Source organism: Trichomycterus rosablanca, chromosome 2 (genome assembly GCF_030014385.1).
Source record: "Trichomycterus rosablanca isolate fTriRos1 chromosome 2, fTriRos1.hap1, whole genome shotgun sequence".
NCBI classification, from domain to species: domain Eukaryota; kingdom Metazoa; phylum Chordata; class Actinopteri; order Siluriformes; family Trichomycteridae; genus Trichomycterus; species Trichomycterus rosablanca.
The window spans coordinates 44,966,896-44,991,525 of NC_085989.1; the positions used below are offsets into that span (position 1 = coordinate 44,966,896).

A 24,630-nucleotide genomic window follows, 5' to 3' on the forward strand; every position below is an offset into this window, starting at 1 on the left:
CTCAAATGTAAGTAAAGGAGCACATTCCTAAATATTTTGATTCATGTTTAATGTGGCACTCAGGTTATTAATGCACCACATACAGGAGACAGCTGAGTCTATTTATTTAACTTTTTTTTTTTTTTTTACAAAGCAGCGGTCAGACCGGAAAGTTATGAGCGATTTCAAAGCGGCGGTAATACTTTTCAGTAGTGTAAATAAACATGATGAAGCTGGACTCTGGCTGGGCTCTGTAGTAATCCTTCATTTTTATGAATGAACGCATTGATCGGGGGTGGCCACGCCCCCAAGCACAAGCTGCCCAGCCTGTCTCGGCCAATTGTGGAACGCTTAGGCTCCACTGAACGTTTTTTATTGGCTGAGTGCGTCGCGGTAGGCGGGGCGTGGACAGCCAGCTGGACTGTCATATAAAGGCGCGGATGGCTATGAAGAGTCAAAAAACGTTAAAGCGTCAAACCGTGGAAGTGCAGCTCGTTCCCATAGCAACTGTTTATTTCTCGGACTTTCTGTGGAAACTATTTTATCTGGACGCTTGCTTGTATGTTTACCGTCTCAACACGAAGTTTATTACTAATAACAACAATATAATCACTAAAACATCGTGGTTTTGCGTTGTTGAACAGTAAACGAAATGGAGATGAGGATTGTAATGTGTGTGATATTTATAACGGCTGGATTTAGCTCGGTAAGTAAACATTCACTCATTTACAATTATAGTGTATTATTTACACAGTGTACCAGTGGTGTGTGTGTGTGTGTGTGTGTGTGTGTGTGTGTGTGTGTGTGTGTGTGTCTTGTTATTGTAAGTTAATGATACAAAGCTTAAATCCAAACATACACAAACACACACACACACACACACAGGCATATATATATATAAATGGCATCCTATGTCGACTATAACAGGTTCAACTGGTTTTGACATGATTTTGGACCATGTCTGTGGGAATTTCAACTAAAACAGCATTTGTAAGGATGATGGATGAGAAAGCCTGGTCTGCAGTCGTGGTGTGAATTCATTCTATAGCTGTAATTTATTTATTTATTAGGACTTTGGTCACATTCATGACAGAAAAGGTAGTTACTGGTTACACAAGATTCATCAGTTCACAAGTTTTTAATATCAAACACAGTCATGGACAATTTTTTGGACTGTGGGAGGAAACCGGAGCGCCCGGAGAAAACCCACGTAGACGCGTAGAGATTCCACACAGATTCCACACAGAAAGGACCCAGACCGCTCCACCTGGGAATCAAACCCGGGACCTTCTTGCTGTGAGACGACAGTGCTACCCACTAAGCCATCGTGCTGGCCCCTATCGGTGTTAAATGGGGAGTTCTTCCACAAAAAACATATCTTTATGGACTTGAACAGGAAAGAACCTTGCCCGAATTGTGGGCACACAGTTGGAAATTGCATATCACTTACTTTTTACAAAAGATTTTATACACCTGTTAGGAAGGGGTGTGTCCACATACCTTTTTCCTTATAGTATTCCTGTATCTAATGTAATCTATATGGATATAGCTAGTAATTACGTATGCAAAAATAGAAGAATCAAACACTGTTTATGATTTAAATCACAATACACAGGTGCTTGGGTGGTGCAGCGCTCTATTACGCTAGCCCACCACCGAGAACCCACATTTCAGCAGTGCTATCAGCCGGTTGATTTGAATCAGTTGAATCATTTGGCTGGTCTCGTAAGTGGAATTGGGTGACATTCGTGCCAGTGGGCATTCTATATGAAAACGTGTGGCTTAGATTCACAAACACATTCGTAGATCACACATTATTTGTATGCCTTGGTTTCAGTTTACAGTGGCGGAGGTCATTATAGGATGCTCACCATAATTTACCCTTTTTATAACAATCACATTTATCAAAAGTAACATCTTTATTTATGTGTGTAAATTGATCCAAATAATGAATGATAAAGTTTTGGAGCGACTTATTAAAATTAGAGCTGTATTTTTATTCAGTGCTTTCCAATTGCCTTTCTATAATTACAAACAACAAATTAAAAAAATTGTAACTATTAACTAAACATAGTTATCCATAACCCATATCATCCTTGAAAAAAGTAACTGCCACCTTTACTTCTTTACTGGATGCTAGGAACCACCTTTAGCAGCCTTGACTTGAGCTAAATGTTTTCTATAAATTAATATTAGTTTTCCACATCTCCACCACCATGTCTGAGTGTTGGTATTATGTTTGTTTGTGAGAGTTTGTTGCTTTTGCTTTCGACATAATTACACCCTTTCTGTCTGTAAAACATTTTCCTAACAGGTTTGTTTATTTAAGTCTTTTTGTGCTAATGTTAGAGATGCACTATTTTGTTCTTGGTCATCATTGGTTTTCCCCTATAATACCATCCCCAAAACATCTGCTGTTCTTTACATTTTTCTTTTGTAATAAAACTCATTGTTGTATACGTTTTTGCTAAGTCCTGGGTAGTTTCCTCCATTTGGAGGTAAAGACTTACTGTGGTTTGATGGAGTCATTCTTTATCAAAATACCATGGTATTTCTGTGAATCCATAATGCCAGTCACACAGTCTTTTTATTCTGGTCAGGACAGACATGGACAGAGCAGCACTGCATTTATCAATACCTGAATTCTCACCAGTCTCATTCCCTGCCAGAGGATGTACAATTCATCCTTTTTGCTAGACATAGTGCGTATGAGACCAGTGAATCATTTTCTTTATATCTTTCACATGCAGTTTAGCAAACTCTTAAGTGGGCTCATCTGCCTTTTGCTCAAAATGTGGCTTCCAAACTGCCACTCTGCCATAAAGGCCTGATTTATGGAGTCCTGGTGAGTTGGCTGTCCATCTAACAGGTTCTCCCATCTCTCCAAAGGTCACTGTAAAAATTCTTACCTCCATGACCAAAGTCCTTCTTGCTCAGATGGCCAATCTGGCCAATCAGACGGCAACTCTAGGAAGGTTTAAGATTGTGCCAGGCTTCTATTTAGAAGGCCACTGTGGTCCTGGGAACACTTACAGCCTTAGATGTTGTTTTATATACTTGCCTTGAGCTATGTCTTGCCACAAGAGATCTACAGACAGTTTCTTGGACTTCAAGGCTTGGTTAACAATGCAGTGTAAATTGTGGATCCTTTAAGACCAAGAGAACACTTGTTTTACAAAAGATTCAAGTTGAAAATCTTTACTGATATGGATTGTGTCATTTGTTGAGAACAAAATGATGTATCAACGCTTAATGTCAATCAAAACCATCAACTCGCTGAAACCTGGATTCAAAATCACACCAAAAATTGAAATCACAGGCTAATACAATTTGTGTGAATTTTATCCAAGCTACTCATGTGGCTCAGTAGTGTGTATAGTCCCCCCTGACAAGGTCTGGGCAAATTCCACAGATGGTGGATGGTGTCCTGGGGTATTTCCTTACAGATAAGATCAGGGCATCAGTGAGTTCCAGGACAGTCTGTGCTGCAATTTGGCAGTGTCAGATGCACCGATACATAAATTTCCACAGGTTCTCAATTAGATTCAAGTCATCCTGGCATGCTGGAGAAGCTGGACTATCTGCGCAACCTGAATGGGCTGCATGTACCGTCTTATGCTGTCAGTAGTGAATAGGACACTAGCAAAACACAAAACTAGAGAGGAATCAGTCAGGAAGGATATTGAGAGAGTAACTGTCTGTGGCCACCACCTTTTTGATGGTTGTCTGTGCATCTGTTGTCACTTTCATTTGCACCATGGCAGGTGAAATATATTAACAAATTTCCAGAGTACAGAAGTGCAGACTGCATCTTCAAGAGTCACAAGCCATAAAATGCCCCCTGGGTGCAGGTTAGCTACAGTGGTAGGTACATTTGTTAAGGTACTGATCTAGTAATTGGTCCCAGCCCCACCACTGACAGGTTGCCTCTATTAGGTCTTTGAGCAAGGTACTTTTCCTTAATTAACCTGGATATTCAATCACTTTTATAAGTCAGTTTGGATAAAAGTATTTGATAAATGCTATAAATGTAGATTAGTAGATTTTTAGAGAATCAAGTTCTGTGACCAAAGCAAGCTAAATTAAAATAGTTGGCTAAGTATTTTTCTAAAGAATTGGTCTGGTCTTCACAGAGCCCTGACCTATACCTCATCGGAAACCATTCAGGATGCTTTTGGAATGTTATTTACAGGCTATTTTCTATCACCTTATATCAATACCAGACTTAATTAACATGCCTGAGTCTAAAACGAGGGAGTGCAGGTATGCATGTTTCATGTTTACCCAGTGCACATGTCCTACCAGTGCAGATTACTAAATGTTGACCTGTAATAAAATTTAGTGTTATAAGGAGTGTCATAAGATGTTTAGAGTTACAGGAAACAATCTGGCCTTGTTGATCTCTGTTGGCTCTGATTACGAGTGCAACAGCCAGAAAGATTTGACTGGGAATGAAACAGTAAACACTGCTCATTAAAATGCCACATCTAAAATAGGTTTGATTTAAGAAGGGACGAGAAGAACGTTCGCAATGTGTGAGTATGTAGGGGTAGGGGAGTTAGACTGGTTCAGGTCTTCTCTGATAGGTGATATGACCTGGGGTAAGAGTTTATGATTTTACCATGACGTGCATTATAAAGCGTATAGCTGTTTATTTACTTGTTCCTACTTCAGGATGGTTGATCTGTTTGCTGCTTTGCCGTCCCTCTTGTTCTGGTGCTTGATAGTCTGAGCTCATTCTAGGTGGTTAATGCAAGGCATGGGTAGCTTCGCGGTTGAGGTACTGGACTAGTAATCAGAAGGTTGCTGGTCAAGCCCCTATGTCTAAGTTTAACCATCACTTGCTTGAGTTGTATTCAGTCATAATTATAAGTCGCTTTGGATAAAAGTGTCTTGTAAATGGTTGATAGTTTTGATTGTATTAGCACCAGAACTCCTAACTTGAAAGATTATTCTCCAGGCCACCCAAGGAGGATAAAGGTCCCTGCTGAGTCTGGTTCCTCTTAAGGTTTCTTCCTGTAATTTTAAGGGGCATTTTTCTTGCCACTGTCGCCCTCGGCTTGCTCAACAGGGGTTTATGGTCTGTTGGTCTTGGATGCTGTAATGTTGCTTTGAGACAATGTCTGTTATAAAAAGTGCTATACAGATACATTTGACTTGACTTGACATTTCTACACTGATTCATTCCAGTGACCTTTGTCATTAGCAGGATAGACTAAACTAGACCAGGCTATACTACAACCCCAAATCAGAAAATGTTGGGACGGTATGGAAAATGCAAAGAAAATAAAAATGCAGTGTTCCTTATATTTACTTTCACTTTTATTTGATTGCAGGCAGTTTGAACCCAAGATATTTCATGTTTTATCTGGTCAACTTTGTTTCATTTATTAATATATCTCCATTCCTGCATTTCAGGTCTGCAACACATTCCAAAAAAATTGGTATGGAGGCAATTTAGGGCTAGTAATGAGGTGAAAAATTTTAAACAGATGATGTGAACATGTGATTGTAATCATGATTTGGAACAAAAACAAGTATTATGAAAAGTCTTTGAGGGGCGAAGATGGTCAGAGAATCTCCAGTTTATCAACAAATGTGTGAGAAAATTATTGAAATGTTTAAAAACAATGTTCCTCAAAGAAAGATTGGAAGGGATTTGCATATTTCTCCCTCTACAGTGCATAATATCATTAAACGATTCAAGGAATCAGGAGGAATTTCAGTGCGTAAAGGCCAAGGGCGCAAGATTAAGCTGAACGCCCGTGATCTTCAATCCTTCAGACGGCACTGCATCAAGAACCGCCACTCAACAATAGCTGATATAACCACATGGGTGAGGGATTACTTTGGTAAACCTTTGTCAAGCTCTACAATATGGAGTTATATGCACAAATGCCACTTAAAACTTTACTGTGCAAAAAAGAAGCCTTATGTTAACCATGTCCAGAAGCGGCATCGACTTCTCTGGGTTTGGAGGCATCTAGGATGGACCATCACACAGTGGAAACGTGTATTGTGGTCAGATGAATCAGTATTTCAGGTCTTTTTTGGAAAAAATAGACGCCGTGTGCTCTGGACCAAAGACAAAAAGGACCATCTAGACTGTTATCAGGAACAAGTCCAAAAGCCAGGGTCTGTCATGGTATGGGGCTATGTCAGTGCCTTTGGCAAAGGTCATTTACACTTCTGTGATGGCAGCATTAATGCAGAAAAGTACATTGAGATCAACAAGACAATGCAAAACCACATGCTACACACATTACAAAGGCATGGCTGTGGAAGAAGAGTCCTGACCTGTCCCAATGGAGAATATACTGTTGCACATCTTAAGACGTGTTTGCAGGAAGAACGAGACAAAATAAAAGCTGAAACACTAAATCACTTGGTCTCCTCGGTGCCAAAACATCTTTTAAGTGTGGTGAAAAAGAATTGCAACATTACAAAGTCGTAAATGCTTTACTGTCCCAACTTTTTTTTGGAATGTGTTGCTGGCCTGAAATGCAGGAATGGATGTTTATTAATAAATGAAATGAAGTCAAGCAGACAAAACATGAAATATCTCAGGTTTATACGGTCTGCAATCAATAAAAGTCAAAGTAAATGTAAGAAACTCTGTGTTTTTTTTATTATTTGCTTTTTCCATGCCGTCCCAACTTTTTCTGATTTGGGGTTGTATAATATTACCATAAAACTGAAGCTGAGGCTAAGGAAAATTGTAGTAGATTGAGCACAGCTATCCAAAAATGCCAACTGTGTTGTGCACACTGTTCTAATACATGCTACAAATGACAGACCTGCACGAAAACAGTTCAGGACAAAGTTGCCCAGTAAATCTAAACATAATCAGAACAGAACACTGTGAACTAAGTATCTGTAATCTGGTAGCACAAGAGCAGAAGGAAGGAAGCTCTATTCATAAATAATTAGGTGAATTAGACATGCTGGAACAGAATAAACACTCCAGTATACACAGTAAAAGAGCTTCAGAAGGTAGGGTGCAGGACTCTAACAAACAATCTTTGCTTTAAATGATGAACCATTGACTTTCTGTTTAAAACTAGTGTTAGTGCTGGTCAGTAATGGGTAATTTGATTGAGCTGCCCCACCTGAATGACGATCCACTGCGCACTTAGAACAAGATACCTTCAGTTAAACCAAAGCTGCATTTGGCACATTTTCTGGTCGCCTCAGCTTGAGATAATCACCGAAAATACACTCCATACAAAGCAGGTCATTTTTTACTAAAATTAATGAATTAAATACATTAACCTACCAAATTACACATACAGATGAATAAAAAAAATAAAATCCCAAAAACTCTCGAACACATCGTATCGAATCTTGGCTCTGCCTGCCGGCTGAGTGGCTACAAGAACAACGATCGGCCTGTTGTTCAGATAAGGGACGGGACTAAGCCGGATGGGGACTCTCTCTCAGACTGGTGCGATTACGACCTCTGCTGGCTGGTTGGTGGCGCCTGCACAGAGATGGGAAAGGAGTGCTGTAGAGGGTGTGGCTCTCCGTACACAGCGCTGTACTGCACTCGTCAAGTGTAGGTGATAAGATGTTAGGTTGCTGTGCACTTGTCGGAGGGGGCGTGGAGCAGCCTCGTCCTCCTCACTCAGGAGCAGGGACCAGCGTTAGTGAGAGGATGATTGACGGGCAGAAACTGGATGCGCTAAAGTGGGAGAAAAGGGGGGGGGAATCCAAAAAACACAAAAAGATTGAAATAACTAAGGAGAGCCTGCAATAATGATACAAATCATATTCATTGTGGATTTTACCATTAAGGTCAAGCAGTTACTTCTTCTCAAAGTTCTAACAGAAACACTGTACCATGACATGAACATTTCCAGAAGAAGTCCATCAGTGTTTAGAAAGTCCATCAAGGTTTACAAAGCCATTTCAAAGCTCTACGACTTAAAGAAATTATATTTTTAGTGGACAAAACTTTGAACTGTGTTAAATACAACCAGTAATGACTGACCTGCTAAAAGTTTCCCAAGGGCTCAGTGACAACTCATCCTTCTTACAAGAGTGATGAATGTGTCGGATATACACTGATCAGCCATAACATTAAAACCACTTCCTTGCTTCTACACTTACTGTCCATTTCATAAGCTTTACTTACCATATAGAATAACTTTGTAGTTCTACAATTACTGACTGTAGTCCATCTGTTTCTCTGCATGCTTTGTTAGCCCCCTTTCATGCTGTTCTTCAATGGTCAGGACCCCCAGAGGACCACCACAGAGCAGGTATTACTTGGGTGTTGGATCATTCTCAGCACTGCAGTGACACTGACATGGTGGTGGTGTGTTAGTGTGTGTTGTGCTGGTATGAGTGGAAAGACACAGCAGCGCTGCTGGAGTTTTTAAACACCTTACTGTCGGACTGAGAATAGTCCACCAACCAAATATATCCAGCCAACAGCACTCCGTGGGCAGCGTCCTGTGACCACTGATGAAGGTCTAGAAGATGACCAACTCAAACAGCAGCAATAGATGAGCGATCGTCTCTGACTTTACATCCACAAGGTGGAACAACTAGGTAGGAGTGTCTAATAGAGTGGACACGGTGTTTAAAAACTCCAGCAGCGCTGCTGTGTCTGATCCACTCATACCAGCACAACACACACTAACACACCACCACCATGTCAGTGTCACTGCAGTGCTGAGAATGATCCACCACCCAAATAATACCTGCTCTGTGGTGGTCCTGTGGTGGTCCTGACCATTAAAACAGGGTGAAAGCAGACTAAAAAGATATGTAGAAAAATAGATAGACTACAGTCTAAAAGTGCTTCTATATGGTAAGTGGAGCTGATAACATGGACAGTGAGTGTAGAAACAAGGAGCTGGTTTTATTGTTATGGCTGATCACTGTAGGTGTTTTCCTTTAAAAAATAATGTGAAAATGTGAAAGTGTTTTACTTTTTACTGTTTTAGTTTTCTTTGTTACACCATGTTTAATTATCTAAAATATTGTGTGGGAAATATGCAATAACAGAAGCATCCAAAAGCTCCAAGAGAGCATCAACAACTCGTCCAGGAGGGGGAACTTAAAAGGTTCTTACCTGTTCTGCCGAGCTGTTTAAAAGACTGTCATAAGTCTTATTAAATTCAGTATGAACCTACATCACCCCACGAAAATCATCCTTCTTTGCTGCTTCTGGGCCTGGGCAACTTGCCAAAGCTAATGAAACTAAATACCAGAGATTTTGCAACAAGACAGCAATATGACGCACAAGTCTACCTCTGAATGGCTCAAAAGAAACACATTTAGGGGTTTGGAGTGGCCTAGCTGATGTCCTGACCTGACCTCTGTTTACATGATGTGTAAGCTCTACTGTATGACTGGGCCAGTGATGTGAAAGACTGATCTCCTGTAACTGGAAGTGTTTGCAGTTGTTTCTGTTTGGTGCATATAATTTTTCACATTGGTGATGAAGGTGTTGCATTACATTTTTTAATTTATAAATAAAATGATTGTTTAAATGCTTTTGTAATGCTTTTTAATGTTTTTTGTAATGGGGTGGGTTGAGGTACAGCCTGGCACCTATAAGAATAGAAAAAGAATGCAAGTGCAAAATGATGGAACAAGTTAGAACAATAAAGGGAAAAATACAAAAAATGGAAAAATCACATAAATAAGGTGACCAAAATAATGGAAACAAATGAAACAATAAGATCCACAGCTGCAACAGAGAAAGTAGACAAAACAGGAGGGCTGAAAACTGGGTGCAGAAATAAAGGGGCTGAAAAGCAAGTTTGCAAACAAATGTGTTTGCAAGTCTGAGAGGGAAAATTGTGAAATATAGGAAAAACTCCAACCTAAAACAAATTAACACTCACAAGTTAATGAAGAGAAACTAACACATCAATCATTTGAGCCTCCATGCCCCCACTGCTGGCCAGAAATAGCACTGCAGAAGGACACAATGCACCATAAATAAGTCTTAATTGGGTAAGCAGTACAGCATTGTTATACTTATTCTATGTTGCATGTATAAAACATAAGGCCATACACTGACTCCAGCACTGAATAGTGTGTCATGGCCCTATTGCACAGATGTTCTTTCATAAGCTAAATGGGTATGATCCATTCGTTTGTCTTTTTGCCATCCAAGGTCCTTTGCAAAGTTTCCCACCACGAAAGTTCCAAGGATTCTATATATTTTTTTATTGTCCAGCTTTCACATCCATGAAAAACCACAGTTCTTCTTGTTCTGAGTCTGTGCTGTATTTCCTGATTGCTGGATCATATGCGGTTAATAATTGAGTCATTATAATAATTGACACCACTTTGAAATCTTCTACATCAATGATAAAGTTAGTGGAACCCATTCAAAGTGATAGAAGCTTTGTCTTATATGATTGAAAACATCAACAGACATTATTACTGTAAGATTTTAACATTAGCATTTGCAAAACAACCGGTCTGATTACACCAATCAAAAAAATTAGGCTATGTTGCTCGTATTTATGTATCGCTAGTGATTTTACATTTGCAATTATTTATTTGGCAGATGTTTTCAAGTGACTTACAAGTTAGACAGGATCAAATCAATGCACATCACTATGCCAATTGAGAGGCTTTTGGATAAAAGACCACTAAGGACCTTTTGGTCTAAAGTGGTCCTTTGATAACTCACAATCCTTACATCATCAGGAGCCGTTATGGTAATGAGTTTAGAACAGCTACAATAAAAAATGTCTGGTGTAGGGACTTGGCCTACCAGCAAGTTCTCAATCAGCGAGTTTGACACGGCACTGCAAAGAAAACAAATGTATATTATTTATATTTCAATGTCAAACTCATATTTCAAGAACACAATACTGAGGTTTTAACTTAAGAAGAGATTAAAAATCAATATATGCTCTCCGCCAGTCTTTCACATCACTTTATTCCAGTCTTGGCACAAATATTTAAGCAGCTCGGCTTTGTTTGATGACTTGTGACCATCTATCTTCCTCTTAATCACTTTCCAGAGGTTTGGAGATTAGGCTGACCATGACCGAGTCTTAATCTGGTGGTCCTTTCACACCATGATTGACCTGGCTGTGTGGCATAGAGCTTTCGCCCACTGGAAAAAACAATCCCCAGAGTTAGGGAACATTGTGTGATCAGAAGGAAGCAAGTTTTTTTTTCCCCAGAAAGTCTTTTGTGTGGATAAATGCACACCTCTTTTCGACCAAAATAACTCTGGATTTTGAACTGATTCTGTTCAGACTTCTTAGAACCTCGGTGCTGTTTAGAGAACTGGCCCAGTTTGCACCAGTTTTTATTGAAACCAAGAATGCATGGCATCATCAATGGAAGGTGTTGTTGGTGGGTTCTGCTTAACGTTTCCTTATTGTTTGGACTCTAATGGATATTATTCTTTCTGTAGACCAAAGCAAGATGCCCAAAAGTGTGTGAGTGCACCGTCGATCGTCCTTCTTGCCCTCCAGGTGTGAGTTTGGTACCAGATGGTTGTGGGTGCTGTAAGGTGTGTGCTGCCCAGCTAAACCAGGATTGCTATGAGGGCCAACCATGTGACCACCACAAGGGACTCGAGTGTAATTATGGCAATGACGTCGGCAGCACCCACGGAATCTGCAGGGGTAAGTACTGAAGTGGTTTGTTGAAGGGTGTTACTTTAATTACCTAATTTACAAAATGAATGAAACAGAAAACTTGTACAAATTCAAGGTTTTTAATTAAGTTTATTGTATGATTTTTAAAATGTGTCAAAATCCTATTAAGTCAGAAAGATTCATACAGGTTCAATAGCCAGCAACAAGCTTCAGACACAACTGTGTGCAGAATTAGTAGTGAAATTCAACAGAATGTGTTAATAATAAAGAAGAATGGAGTTTTCTAGTGCAGGCTTTACTTTTTATTACAGTCCACATGTTTTCAATAGGGTTGATGTCAGACCTTTGCAAAGGTTATACCAGAATTCTAATTTTAGCCTGATTTTACTGATTCCAAAACCAATGTATGCAGGATTCAATATATTTTGTTGCATTGTTCTGCAATGCACCAGTTTTCAGTTTTCACTGGAAGCACAGCATTACCAAAGTAAAATACCACCATGCTTGGCAGTAGGTACAGTGTTATTGGGTGTAAATGTTTCCCTGTTTCTCTTCTAAACTTACTTCTGGTTATTGTGTAGCTGTAACGTGGGTGGTGGGAAAAACCACATCAGCGTGCTCACCACCAAGAGAATTAGAGCCCAAGCAGTACCTGAGCAAAATCAAAACAAAACCATGATGCTAACCACAAGGTCAACAAGTGGCTGGCAAAAGAAAAAATAAACAGAAAGTCAGTCAGTTGAAGCATGGATCGAATCAGTACCATAGAGTCTTAGATCCCAATGCTCTACAGGCTGAGCTAACCAGCTGGACAGTTGACAGAAGGAAAATGTGTAAATATATTTGGCCCTCTGAGACCTGACAACAAATTTGCATACATTTGCATCTTTGCAGTGTAATTTTCTGCATTAATGACACATTAACTGACACAGCCCCATACCATGTAAGACCCTGGCTTTTGGACTTGTTTCTGATAACAGTCTGGATGGTGCTTTCTAGATGGTTTATTTCTTCCAAAAATGATCCATAATACTGATTCATCTGACCACGACACACGTTTCCACTATGTGATGGTCCATCTCAAATGCCTCTGAGCCCAGAGAACTTGATGCCGCTTCTGGACTTTGTAAAAATAAGGCTTCTTCTTTGCACATTGAAGTTTTAAGCAGCATTTGTGCATGTAACTCCGTATTGTAGTGCTTGACAAAGGTTTGCCAAAGTAATCCCTCACCCATGTGGTTATATCAGTTATTAATAAATTATGGTTTTTGATGCAGTGCCTTCTGAGGGATTGAAGATCACAGGTGTTCAGCTTAAGTTTGCGCCCTTGGCCTTTATGCACTGAAATTCCTCATGATTTCTTGAATCGTTTGATGATATTATGCACTGTAGAGGGAGAAATGTGCAAATCACTTCCAATCTTTCTTTAAGGTTCATTGTTTTTAAACATTTCAGTCATTTTCTCATGTGATCTCTGCTAATCTTTGCTCATCAAAGTCTTAGCCTTTCCTGGATGCTGCTTTTGTACCAAACCATGATTCCAATCACGTGTTAACATCACCTGTTTGCCCCCGTCCCAACTTTTTTGGAATGTGTTGCAGGCCTGAAATACAGGAATAGATGTACATTAACAAATTAAATGAAGGTGACGAAACAAAACATGAAATATCTCAGGTTCATCCTGTCTGCAATGAAATAAAAGTCAAAGTAAATGCAAGATGTGCTGTTTTTTTATTTGCATTTCCAAATTGTTCCAACTTTTTGTGAGGTTGTATTTTCCCCTCTTGTTCTCCTTGTCCCTGTTTTACATTTTGTACAGGTAACTAAAGCCATTTAATGGTCAATTAATTATACTAAACTATAAGCTTCATAGAGAGCCGTTATAGGCAAAAGTTCCACACTGCAGTTTAAAGCTACAGTTCTGCAGAGAAACTTGATTCGTGTCATATAACTCTGCCTACAGTTTTGCAAACCCTTGGTTTGAGCTGGACTAAATGATCCTGAAATGCCTCGTGTATTAGCAACAGTCTTCAGTGTACTTGAGTTACATCAAAACACCAAGTCAAATTTCTATCCAGCCCCGTGAGTTGCCTCATACAGGCGAGGATATTTTTATATTTGAGGGTGGAGGTTATATAAAAGAGATATTTGGTTTTGGGTTGAGGGGTTTTTAAAGAGCAGAACTATGCATGGGACTCAAACCAAACCCCTTCTGTAAACAATGTTCAAATTCCTTCCATGCTGGGCTAAAAATAAAACTGTACAAAGACTCAAATAAAACAATTTATAATAACGTCTCTCGCTGTCCACAGTTCACTGGGTCTGTTTTCCTGCGATGTAATCGTCCGTTCCTCCGACTGATGTGTTTTGAATTTTTACTCTTATAGGAGCAGTTTGTAATTCTTGGAGGCTTTAGCTGCCTGAAGGGCGACTCACAATTGCAGTAAAAACATCCCGTCGTCTAAATCAGCCCTCTGTTGAAGCTACAGTGCCTATAGAAAATCTTCATATCCATTAAAATAATAACTGTAGTCCTACAACCTGTAATCAAAACTCAAAAACTAAAATAACAAGATTTGGAAAGTGATCAGTCCCCGGATTCAGTACTTTGCAGAGCCACATTTTGCTTTAATTACAGCCATCAGTCTTAGATTGGGGAATATTTGCCCAGTGTAGCTTGTAGAATAGTTTGAATTTAGACACATTTTGTCATTAAGGTCAGGTTTTGGTCAGCTTTGGACCTGGCCACTGAAAGAGGAGGAAAAGGCTGAACCTGTTTTAATGCCACTATGAAGTTTTAACCTCTGCTGTCTGGTTGAGCTGTCTGAACTAGTGGTGGGTACAGTTCTTAATGAGACTTTGCCACTAGCAGGTGAAAACATGTGGCAGGTAACTATGTGTGTCAGAGGGGGCACGTATTGGTCTCATCCTTACTTGGCCAGTGTGGAGGTGGTAAAAGCAACAAGAAGTATTGCAATAGGGAATTAGCAATTGGGGGGCACAGTGGCTCGGTGGGTAGCACTGTCGCCTCACAGCAAGAAGATCCTGGGTTCCCAGGTGGAATGAATCCTTTCCTGGTTCTTTTCTCTGTGGAGTTTACATGTTCTTCCTGTGTCTGTGTGGGTTTCCTCTACAGTCCAAAGACACATTGTTAGGAGATATTAAAATTGCCCTTGGTATGAAATGTGTGTGTGTGTTTGCCCTGTCATGGACTGGCGACCTGCCTGTGGTGTTTCCCACTACGAATTTTACTCACCACGACCCTGAGTAGGATTAAGCGGTGGTGAGTTGAAAATAAAGTGTTTGATTGAGTGAAATATGAGAGAAAATGTATCTTTTGGCAATAGGTGTAAATAAAACACCCAAATAAAGTAATTAAGGTAGGTGTTGCTTAAGTTCAGCCATATAGCGGTCTAAATAGAATGCAATACATGTCTTTAAACCTACAGCTAACACACAAAGCAATGCAGCAGATCACTACTGGTAGTAAACTGATGGTCTTAGACTCATAGGAAGTGAAAATCCAAAACTTTATAACAGACTGTGAACAAACTGTCTAAGATGATACACTGCAGTCAGAGACACAAATCCATTTTCAGACCAGTATAAAGTGTGACCAAGATTGAGCAAACACAGGGGGCGCGGCCACTGTATTTAAAAAAAAAACTGGGTGCTGAGGGCAAATGAGAGCCAAGCAAAAACTGATGCAAAACCAAATTCAAGTAATATAGCAATGTACTTAAGGCTAGTAGGCACTACAACAGAACTGTCAAACTCAATCACAGACAGGGTCACAATTAAAAATCGAGACTATGTTGAGGGCCAAACAGGACCAACATTTATTAAACAGGATATTGGATAAAGTGCAAAAGGCAAATATATTTGTTGATTTCGGCCACGCAAGTTTCACAAGCAAGGCAAACTGGTTTACCACTAATATATGTAAATAGATACTTTGCCTCCCACATGTCTTTATAAACCACTTTTCGTTTAGCCATTCCTTTTGAAAGGACCAGTTACTAGGGCCAGTGATAGCTCAGTGGTTAAGGTACTGGACTAGTAAACAGAAGGTTGCCGGTTCAAGCCCCGCCACCACCAAGTTGCCACTGTTGGGTCCCTGAGCAAGGCCCTTAACCCTCAATTGCTCATTGTGTAAGTCGCTTTGGATAAAAGCGTCTGCTAAATGCTGAAAATGTAAATGAAAGACTTGTTTTAATGTAATTAAAAGTGATAAGTGTACGTGATTTCTGACCTTGGATGAATGTACAATAAAGCACTGTTTTAATTATCTTTCTTTGTATCGAAACCCTTTTGCATGCAATCTAACACACTCGTTACTGCCTTTCACCTTTTCTAGTGAGGTTTTGCAGATCTGAGGCACACGCCACCCATCTCACCAAATATCATCCCACCAACTCCCTCCAGTTCCTTTTTGTCATGTTCAGCAACCCACACAGCAACCACACTACATACCAGCATGATAAATTATACGCCTCTGCATCAATACTACCCTCACACATATGCAAGTCACACAAACCGTGAGCACTGATGTACACCCATAACATGACAGATGTTGGCTTTTGCACCTTTCGCTGATAACAGTCTGGATGGATCTTTTCCTTTTTGCCACAGAGAACTTAACACATTTTCAGTGTCTTTTGGACCATTTAAGATGAGCTTTAACCCAGAGAACTCAGAGACGTTTGTACATAGAGTTGATGTACAGCTTTCTCTTTGTGTATTATCAATTACAGCAACCAGGATTTACATTTGTGGCATTTAGCAGATGCTTTTATCCAAAGCGACTTACAATTATGACTGAATACAGTTTAAGCAATTAAAGGTTAAGGGCCTTGCTCAGGGCCCCAACAGTGACAACTTGTCGGTGGTGGAGCTTGAACCAGCAACCTTTTATACAGTTACTAGTCCAGTACTGTAACCAGTGAACTACAACTGTCCCCAATTGTACCTGACAACAATTTGGAGAGTCACAACCAGAGGGGTCTGAATATATTTGTATATCAGAAAGGTCCGTTTTTCGTTTCATTTCCAAAAAACATGTGCTCACTTCAGCACAAAAGGTAATTATGTGTAGATTGATGGTAATTAGGTGATTAAGTGTAGATTCAAAATCAAATCCACAAGCATTCTGGATACATTCTGAATCCATTGTAAATGTAGTAATTCTTTACCAGAATGTGTTATCAAGCTGCACTGACTTATGGGTATTTTATGCCTGTCTTGTTACAGCTAAGCTGGAGGGCCGCTCGTGCGAGTTTAACGGCCGCATGTACCAGAACGGCGAGGACTTCCGTGCTGGCTGTAAGCACCAATGCACATGCATCGATGGAGCCGTGGGCTGCGTTCCACTCTGCCCTACAGAAATACTTCTGGCATCACCTTCCTGCCCTGCACCGAGGCTGATTAAAGTACCCGGCCAGTGCTGTCCAACCGTGGATTGCAATGGCAGCTCATCTGTGCTGCCGCCTGTCTTCAAACACCACCAGCCACCTCAGTTCATCTTCCCTCACCTCGCACCCTACCCTAAGCCCTATCCCAAACCCTTTCCTAAGCTCTACCATAAGAAATACCCAGAGAACGCTCTGAGTAATGAACTGATGGACGTGGGCAAAAAGTGGGAGAAGCCGCGCGGCTTAAAAAGCACGCCAGGTGAGAGACGATGTGTGTTTAGCGTGTGTTATGGATGTGAGGTTTAGTCTTCGCTGCATGAGTATTTTCCAACGGAGCCTTGTGAACCAAAGCCACACACACTAGCCCTAAACAGCACATGCCTTAACCACCCAGCTATTTCCTGCACTGTGTAATCACCTTCTCTAAGCGCCAGTGTTGCCCTGTTTGGTGAATGGTGGTGCTTGTGCAGCTACTTACTCTCTCTCTGCCCCTCTCTCATCCATTTTTCAGTCTGGAAGAAAGTGGGACGTCCAGACAAATGCACGGTCCAGACAACCAAGTGGACGCCTTGCTCTAGGAGCTGTGGGATGGGAGTGTCCTCTCGTGTAACCAATGAAAATGCTCAGTGTAAGCTGATGAAGGAGACACGCCTGTGCACCGTCAGACCCTGCAGCTCCATGGTCGTGCCTGTAAAGGTAATGCATTCATACTTTGAGCTCTCACAGCATTTAGTTTTATTCCGTCATCAAAAACTCTCATAACAGGACCGGAAAAACAAAATAACGCAGGCCTAGACACGCTGTTCACTTTACCAGAGTAACCAGAGCCAATTAAAATTCCAACAAATTTCTCTTTAACCCCCTGTGCTTTGTTTGCACCAGTGTATTATATTATATTTCTGTGTTTAGAAAAGTATATGGATAGAGGAATAAGGGCACATTCACATGAGAAGCTACAAAACTGCTTTTGAGTTGCTGTGTTGTTGTTTTCTATGGAGTGTGGCGGTACTGCTTGGCTTACTGCTGCGCTTCCCTAATTCACGTAATTTCAAAGCGACTCAGGTCATACGAACAAAGCTTAACGTGCCTTATTGTACTAGAGTTATGTAGAGTTCATGTGTCGTTCTTTTTAGTACATCAAACCACGTTAAGCTTTTTTAACAATAAGCGTTTTAGACTCTGAAAAGCTGATTCTCACAATTTCTCAAAACCTCGAGCTGTAACACCAGTTTAAAAGTGAAACTGAGAAAAATCCAGATAAACACAGATACATGTGGAGCTTTCAGAGTGAATCTGACAGTTATTTCACGCAAATGCAGATTCGTCTCATATTCACACTTTGATGACGTTTTACCACACGACAGTTTGCGCCGAGGCTTACGGTTTTGCCACTTCTCATGTAAATGCACCCATAATAAACTAGCCATTAAGAGGCCTAAAGACCAAAAGAGAAGACAGGATAGTCAGTAGAAACATTATTCACGAGGTCACCAGGAGTCAGAATAGACTTAATATGGAAGATAATAATAATAACTATAATAATAATAATAATACAATTTATAAAGTAATAAAAATATCACTTTACTGCTTTACACATTTTAGGCAACCTTGTCTCTAGTCACGATAATGTGTACTCTATTCATGACCTTAATTCCTGTTTAAATCTAATTTTAAAAAACATATTGTAGGTATTTTGCTAAACAGGAGAATAGACCAGTATATTAAATGTAATCTAAACATCAATCATGCAAATGGTTAAAACGTAAAATAAAAAAGTGCCACAGGGTGATCAGGCCAGCATCATCAACCACAGCCAGCAAACATGAGACAATTCTCCAGAACCAGGCCAGATGTGTGGTCAGTGATATGCTTCCAACCTTGTGGCAACCATTTGGTACTATGACTGTCCCCCTGTGCACAAATCAAGGTCCATATAGACATGTTTTGATGAGTGGTGGGGAGAAACTTCCTGAATGAAACCTCATTAAAACTTCTGAGATGAATTAACCCATTAATGGTCTCACCAAGAAAATAAGGTTTAAAATATTAATATTAAAAATATTTATTTGCATTTTTTTTTGTTTCTTTGGACTATACCAACAACAAACAATTAATATATTTTATAAGTGCACAGTATTTTTAATGAGCCTCTACCAAACAGTTCACATACATGATGCTACTTTTCATGGATGAGTTTCAGCTACAGCTTTAAGTTGAAATATAGGTTAGAAAAGCTGTTTTCTTAAAACCACAGTATTATCTAGCAATATTTTTGAGTTTAACACGTCAACCAAGGAGCAGATACAGTCCATATTTTAATACAGCTTTTATTACCCAAGTATTTAAACTCAAAGTAAACTCAACCATTAAAGGATTAAAATGACAACGTCAGTGCCTGGCCTTGTTTTCTGGACATATCTTAGAAATACAACCTCTGATTATGATCCTCATGATACTTTCTGTCCATCTCAAAAACAAAACAAGACAAAACAAAAACAGAAACAGTTTGGTGGAATCTGTTGGGTCAGACAGATATAAATATAATATAAAAATAATAATGTCAACAATCTGGTTTGTGTGGAGTCCACAGTGGTGCTTACTGAGAATTTTATACCACAGAATAAACAAATGTTTATATACAAACACCAATAAATATTAAGAAACAAGGCATCTAGACTCCAGATTAAATAATTTCCTCTCTTCTTAAGATGAACTGTGTTAAATCCACAGTGATTAATAAACTGAGCTGTGTATGATATACTGTAGGTGTCATGTAGGAAGGTTTTAAGAAACATTTAGAGCATGTATGTATATGTATTTATGTACAATGTGGAAAATAATATCACATTCTAACTTATTTACATTTCTATTCATTTTTATTTACACTACACTACCATTTAACGCTGAAGATAAAGTTTGACTAAACATGCTAATATGGCTTACTAGTACTAGTGCTTTTTTTTCATACATGAAGATGGAGATGATTACTTTTGGTTAATTCACCCCCCACAATACAATCTGACTTATTTTATTACCCCAGAAACCTGTTGGGGAACACCATGCTAGTCCTATAGTCCAAACACTGCTGTGCTTCATGAGAAAGCTAATGCTGGTTAATCATGAGCACCTGTTGTAGCTGTAGTTGATGGTTTGGTGTGATTGTGAATGTGATGCTATGGCAGCTCTAAAATGTTCTTCCGGGTCATCACCTAACACCAAAAATGACTTTAGTTAATGCAAATAAAGGAAAATAAAGGTTGATGTTAATGCATGTTTCATATTATGAAAAAAATAAACATCATACAGCCGTTTTGTTAAAAAGTACTAATGATAGTTGATCTCATGATATCATAGCCTTTATACTTTAGCATGATAATCTGAATTATTTAGCTGAGCTCTTTAATACTTACTACATGATAGCATACATGATATTATAGCCGTCAAACAGCATTTTAGCATGATAAGCTAAATTAGTTAGCTAAGCTCTTTAACTGCATGATAGCATACATAATATAATTTGTATTTTAGCATAATGGGCTTAATCATTTAGCTAAGCTTGTTAGCACTAATTGCATGATAATATACATGATATTATAGCCTTTATATTTAGCTAAGCTCTTTAATAATTCATGATAGCATACATGATATTATAGCATTTATATTTTTAGCATGATAAGCTCAAGATTTAGCTAGGTTCTTGAATACTGACCTCATAATAGCATGTTATTATAGGCTTTATATTTTAGCATAATAAGCTAAATCATTTAGCTAAGCTCTTTAATACTGACTGCATGATAACATGGTATTATAGGCTTTATATTTTAGCATGATACGCTAAATCATTTAGCTAAGCCCTTTAATGCTAACTGCATGATAATGTGATATTTTAGGCTTTATATTTTAGCATGATAAGCTAAATCGTTTAGCTAAAATGTTCAGTACATACTGCATGATAACATACATTATATTATAGCCTTTACAGTATTTTAGCATAATAAGCTTAATAATTTTGCCAGGCTCTTTAACACCAACTGCATGACAACATACATGATATTACATCATTTATATTTTAGCATAATAAGCTAAATTATTTAGCTAAGTTCTTTAACACTAATTGCATAATAATATACATGATATTATAGCCTTTATATTTAGCTAAGCTAAATAATATATATATATATATATATTTATATTCATATATTTTAGCATAATAATCTACATCGTTTAGCTAAGCCCTTTGACACTGCATGATAACATACATAATATTGTAGCCTTTATAATTTAGCATATAAGCTAAATCATTTAGCTAAGCTTTTTAATACTAACTGCATGATAACATACATTATATGCTTTGTATTTTAGCTAAGGTGTTTGATACTGACTGCATGATAGCCTACATGATATTATATGCTATATATACAGTATATTTCAATTGTGAAAATGTTAAATCAGAACAGACTTTGGAGCTGAGAAAGCTGTAACTGCCTGCATACTGTACATTACATATTGCTGAATTTCACAATTTACTGATTTGTACCAAAAGTGCTTATAATTTGGTCATGGTGAGCTGTAATGTATTGTTGATAAACTAGCCGTGTAATATTTTTGAGTTTAACATGTCAACCAAGGAGCAGATACAGTCCATATTTTAATACAGCTTTTATTACCCAAGTATTTAAACTCAAAGTAAACTCAACCATTAAAGGATTAAAATGCCAACATCAGTGCCTGGCCTTGTTTTCTGGACATATCCTAGAAATACAACCTCTGATTATGATCCTCATGATACTTTCTGTCCATCTCAAAAACAAAACAAGACAAAACAGAAACAGTTTGGTGGAATCTGTTGGGTCAGACAGATATAAATATAATATAAATATAATAATGTCAACAATCTGGTTTGTGTGGAGTCCACAGTGGTGCTTACTGAGAATTGTATACCACAGAATAAACAAATGTTTATATACAAACACCAATAAATATTAAGAAACAAGGCATCTAGACTCCAGATTAAATCATTCATTTTCTTCTCTGTAGCATAACATAACCGTCTCATATGTCTGTCTGGTTTCCAGAAGGGCCGGAAGTGTTCCCGTACCCAGAAGTCCCCTGAGCCGGTACGTCTCCGCTACGCAGGCTGCCGCAGCGCCCGTCTCTACAGGCCCAACTACTGCGGCGTGTGTCGGGACGGCCGCTGCTGCTCACCTCGCCGCACCCGCACCTCCTCCGTGGTCTTCTCATGCCCTGACGGAGAGCGATTCGAGAAGGCCGTCATGTTTATCCAGTCCTGCAAGTGCAGCGATGAGTGCAGCCACCTAAACGAGGCCTCACTTCCGCCACAGCGCTGGCTCTACGGGGACACACACAAGTTTCACGAGTAGTCCATCACGCTCCGGCCTCCGAACAGAACACCCGTAATAGAATAGCATTTCCAGTCATAGACGCTATGGTGGCCTCAAACTGGCAAGACCTTGACAATGTGTTGACTATTCTCACTTGAAGAAGTGGACTATAATAGTGTACATATAGTATACACACTTCTTCAGATTTGGTGGGAGTCACAGAAAAAGACATGAATCAATGGGTACATTTTGGGCTCAGTCACTTCAGAGAAACCAATATTCTACTATTGTATTATATGTATTTTTTTTTATTTTTGAAGCGTTCTCCACCATTACAGTTAGCCAACCCCCTTTCTTACCCTTTTGCTCATTCTCTTGGTCACTACCAGCCTGGTAGGGTGAGAGACGCAAAGTTTAGGGCAGCTGAGCACTTTTAGAAGAGAATACTAACTACCCTTTTCCCCCAATTTTCCTCCCAATCTAGTCGTATCCAATTACCCGATTGCATTATGCTTCTTCTTTACTGATGTTGACCTCCACTCTGACCTAGGAGAGCCGTTACTAACACACGCCCCCTCTGACTCGGGTGCAGTAGCTGACTGCATCTCTTTATCTGCACAAGGCGATGTGTCCACATTATCGCTCGTCTCTGTGCAGCAGTCGTAATTGCATCAGTTGTGAGGAATCCCCCTCTGACACCCTCCCTGAGCAACAGCCAATCGTTGTTCGTGTAGGCGCCCAGCCTGCCAGTATCAGAGCTGAGATTCGAGATGTCAGCCCTGGTGCTGGTTTTATACATGAGCTCAGAGAGTCTATTATTTAATTTACCAAAAAAAAAACATGGACAATGATATTTTAGACTCCTGGCTAAATTTGAACCTGCCATCACTTGACAAAAGCCCAAGATGACTAAGTTCTGAAAAGTAGAGTGTTGGACTAATAAAACTGGACTAGCTGTTGGATCTGGAAGGACTGTTCTCTTTTAACACAGGAAAACCCTTAAAGTGAGGCCTGTTGGGACTATTTTCTCTTCCAGTTTTCAGAACTGTAAAGACGTTCAGAACCACGGAATCAACACCCTATGACTGTATAAACTCTCTAAACAGATTTTGATTTTATAATGAACTGTTGGTATTTATTGTACTGTTATACAAGATGAACGACGACTCTTTGCCAACTGGTGTGAAGGAACTTGCTGGCTGACGAAAGGAACCATAATGGATTACTGAACTTAAAACCATATTTTTTTATTTGTATTTGCTCAGGATAAAAGAATGCAGCCTTGCCGTCTATGAACTCGACCCTGACCCTGAGTTCTTTCTTTACATTAAAGGATTCTGGGGGGAAAAAGGAACGTTCGCCAAGACTTGGCCACGACATTTCGGCGTCCGTACGGCGAGTCGCTGCTGACTCAGAGCAAATTACAATCCTGTCTTCTGGGAGTAGCAATCCTCTGGTTTTGCTGTGAAAAAGATACGTTTTAGAGAACGCCAGGCTATGATGTAAACATGTAATTTAAAAGTGAAGGGTGGGACCGTGCTCGATTTGGTCTGTAATCTAGCGAGCGATGCCCGGAGCTTAGGCCGGTGTTCTCATGTGTCTTTATGACACTGTGGTCTCTGTTTCTGCCTCCTGGCTCTGATATACAAGACTCTGGGGGTGACATAATTCTCGTTCGGGAGACCAAAACCAGCATTAAAGGAGACTGTGTGGGTCCCAGACCTGACAAGCTTGTCTCTTGACACGCAGCGGTCGATTTGGACTTCTGGAAAATCAGTTGTATGAAGTTGTTTTAACAGTTTGCTGTTCAAGATATGTAGAAAGAGAAATGCTTTAAATATGCACTATATACGCACCGGGCTTTGTATCTAACAGTAGCTGATATATGTTTTTACATTGAGTATTGTGCCAAATTTATAGCAGTATTTAAGGTTTTAGACACAGTTACACTCAAACACTGTATGTAAACTGTCTGCAAAGTATTTTGGATGCTTCAACTGTTTCAGTGTATCTAGTTTCATTGATTAAGCAACAATGCGTTGTATTTAATTTCTTCTTTTTCATTTCAGTGTATTTATACAGTGTTTTTAACACTTAATCACAAGCAGCTTTAAGTCCAGGATGACATTTACTAAGTAGCGTAGATTTTCCATTTAGATATGATGATGCTCACACATCTTTTTTTAAAGTAAAGATCTTTAATAAAACACATTTACCATGTTTATATTAACATATTTTTATGTTGGTTGTTTGTTACTTTGGTGTTCCAGAATGCACTGCAATTATACACTGATCAGCCATAACATTAAAACCACC

General features: G+C 39.3%; 1 protein-coding gene across 2 annotated transcripts; it reads left to right on the plus strand.

The window, feature by feature from the left end:
• The first annotated feature begins 599 nt into the window (after positions 1-599).
• si:ch211-106h11.3 (CCN family member 1) lies at positions 600-24,524 on the plus strand. 2 transcript variants are annotated; one of them, XM_062990884.1, is made up of 5 exons: positions 600-685; positions 11,375-11,588; positions 16,812-17,231; positions 17,484-17,668; positions 22,048-24,524. In XM_062990884.1, exons 1-5 carry the CDS (start codon positions 632-634, stop codon positions 22,351-22,353), a joined length of 1,179 nt encoding a protein of 392 aa, XP_062846954.1. In that variant the 5' UTR covers positions 600-631; the 3' UTR covers positions 22,354-24,524. The 2 variants fall into 2 exon arrangements, with proteins under 2 accessions (XP_062846954.1, XP_062846955.1); XM_062990885.1 differs by having other exon boundaries at positions 22,051-24,524.
• Positions 24,525-24,630: the final 106 nt, after the last annotated feature.

Excerpts from the sequence above, each read along its gene's own strand:
- si:ch211-106h11.3 (XM_062990884.1), top strand. The coding sequence starts at position 632 with ATGGAGATGAGGATTGTAATGTGTGTGATATTTATAACGGCTGGATTT. Across the intron at positions 686-11,374 it reads TAACGGCTGGATTTAGCTCG|ACCAAAGCAAGATGCCCAAA; the intron begins GTAAGTAAACAT and ends TTCTTTCTGTAG. Across the intron at positions 11,589-16,811 it reads CACCCACGGAATCTGCAGGG|CTAAGCTGGAGGGCCGCTCG; the intron begins GTAAGTACTGAA and ends GTCTTGTTACAG.